General features: G+C 36.8%; 1 protein-coding gene across 1 annotated transcript in view; it reads right to left on the bottom strand.

Moving 5' to 3' along the window:
* Positions 1–958, bottom strand: part of LOC102202773 (C-type lectin domain family 4 member M-like) — a 3,209-nt gene extending 2,251 nt beyond the window's left edge. Inside the window, exons 1-2 of the mRNA XM_013908074.1 lie at positions 856–958; positions 642–725 (exon numbers count right to left, since the gene is read on the bottom strand). Coding sequence (XP_013763528.1) covers positions 642–725; positions 856–857 — 86 coding nt within the window. The 5' untranslated portion in view covers positions 858–958. The remainder of the gene's footprint in view (positions 1–641; positions 726–855) is intronic.
* Positions 959–1,508: the final 550 nt, after the last annotated feature.

Consider the following 1,508-nt stretch of genomic DNA (forward strand, 5'->3'; position numbering starts at 1 on the left):
TAATTTACAAACACAATAAGTCACACAGGCATAAACACAGTACCTGTTCTTCAGGGCTGTCAACAACCACCAGGTCTGCTCCTCTGTCTCTGCAGTCCTTTCTGGCTGCATCCCAGGAACCAGAGCTTTGAGACCGGATATAGCAGCTACAGTTGAACTTGCTCCATCCTCCAGAACATGTATTTTCTACAAGAAATTACAAACAATATATTTAAGCTAGCTATAAACTGGACTGCTCCAATGGCTTAATCACAAAGATCTGTGCAAAATCTATTCTCTTGAGACTCGATAATGATAATAATTATTCTTCTAATAATTCTTATTAGAACTATTATTATTTTATCACAGAAAATAAAGCAATGCCAATTCAAAGAAAAAAAATTCAAAATTTCAAGAAACACAAAAATCAACACTGTAAACACTAGAATAAAAATACTGGCAGCTGCCAGTGCTGCCCCTTAGCCTCCCAGTAGATGCACGTATGGTATACATTTGAAAGTATAACAGAATAAAACAGACTAAACTTAAAATAGAATGATAGAAAAAACTGCAAAAATGTAATAATAGGTCATTGTCAGTAAACTGTACTGCAGTTTAGTGTTTTTTCACAGATCCAATGAAAAGAAGCTGAACATCGAAAATCCATCCAAGAATTTTTGCCGTGATTCCTGACATAAGCACAGTCCTCATCTCCACCATCATCAGGTTGACTCGATGCCCAGTACCTAGCAGGTCAGTCACAACAACATTATCTCATTACTTCATTCATGTCAATTCTGCATGCATCTGTGGATTCAACAACTTTGATTTGAAAATGTAATTAGAGTAACAAAATGAACCAAAGTGAAGACTTACATCAGAGTCGGTGGAGTACCATCTACCCATCTCCATGTTCCCTCCTGTTCTTTGTCATTCAAACCAATCCAAGTTTCTTCATTGATGATTGTAGAGAGGAAAGTCTGTTTAACATGAGGATAAAACATTTTATTTTAGTTTTGAACCAGTTTTATTCTGTGATATACAATCTGGATGGGTAAATAATGCTGCATTGTTGAAAGTGAAGAACAAGAAATTGTTCATAGTTAAAGCGAAGGTAAGCACTACATTGCTAACTCAAACGAATTACCACATGCAAATCTTATCTTTTTATTTCTTTGGTTATTTACACTGTAGGACCAGAAAAGGTATTAAATTGTCACATTAATGTTGCATCACACAGTAAAGTTTACCAAGTTGTTTCTAGTTTCAGTTAAATCGTTCTTCTATTGTTTTCCCCTCCAGGCAGCGGTGTCCCAGTAGTTCTGACGCCACACAAAAACTGGACTGAGTACCACCCTAATATTAGTGAGGTTGTATAGCAGTGCTGCATTTGTATGCAACACAACACAACAATAGAGGATGTCAAGGCGATAGTACACCAGATCCTTGGTCTATTGCTTTTTGCCAGATTCTGGGACCACGGTGTTGGTTTTGGTACAGTCATTTCCATCGTTGCCAAGTTTCAAAAA

This window comes from Pundamilia nyererei, unplaced genomic scaffold (assembly GCF_000239375.1).
Source record: "Pundamilia nyererei isolate P.nyererei 1_Seehausen unplaced genomic scaffold, PunNye1.0 scaffold01067, whole genome shotgun sequence".
NCBI lineage: Eukaryota > Metazoa > Chordata > Actinopteri > Cichliformes > Cichlidae > Pundamilia > Pundamilia nyererei.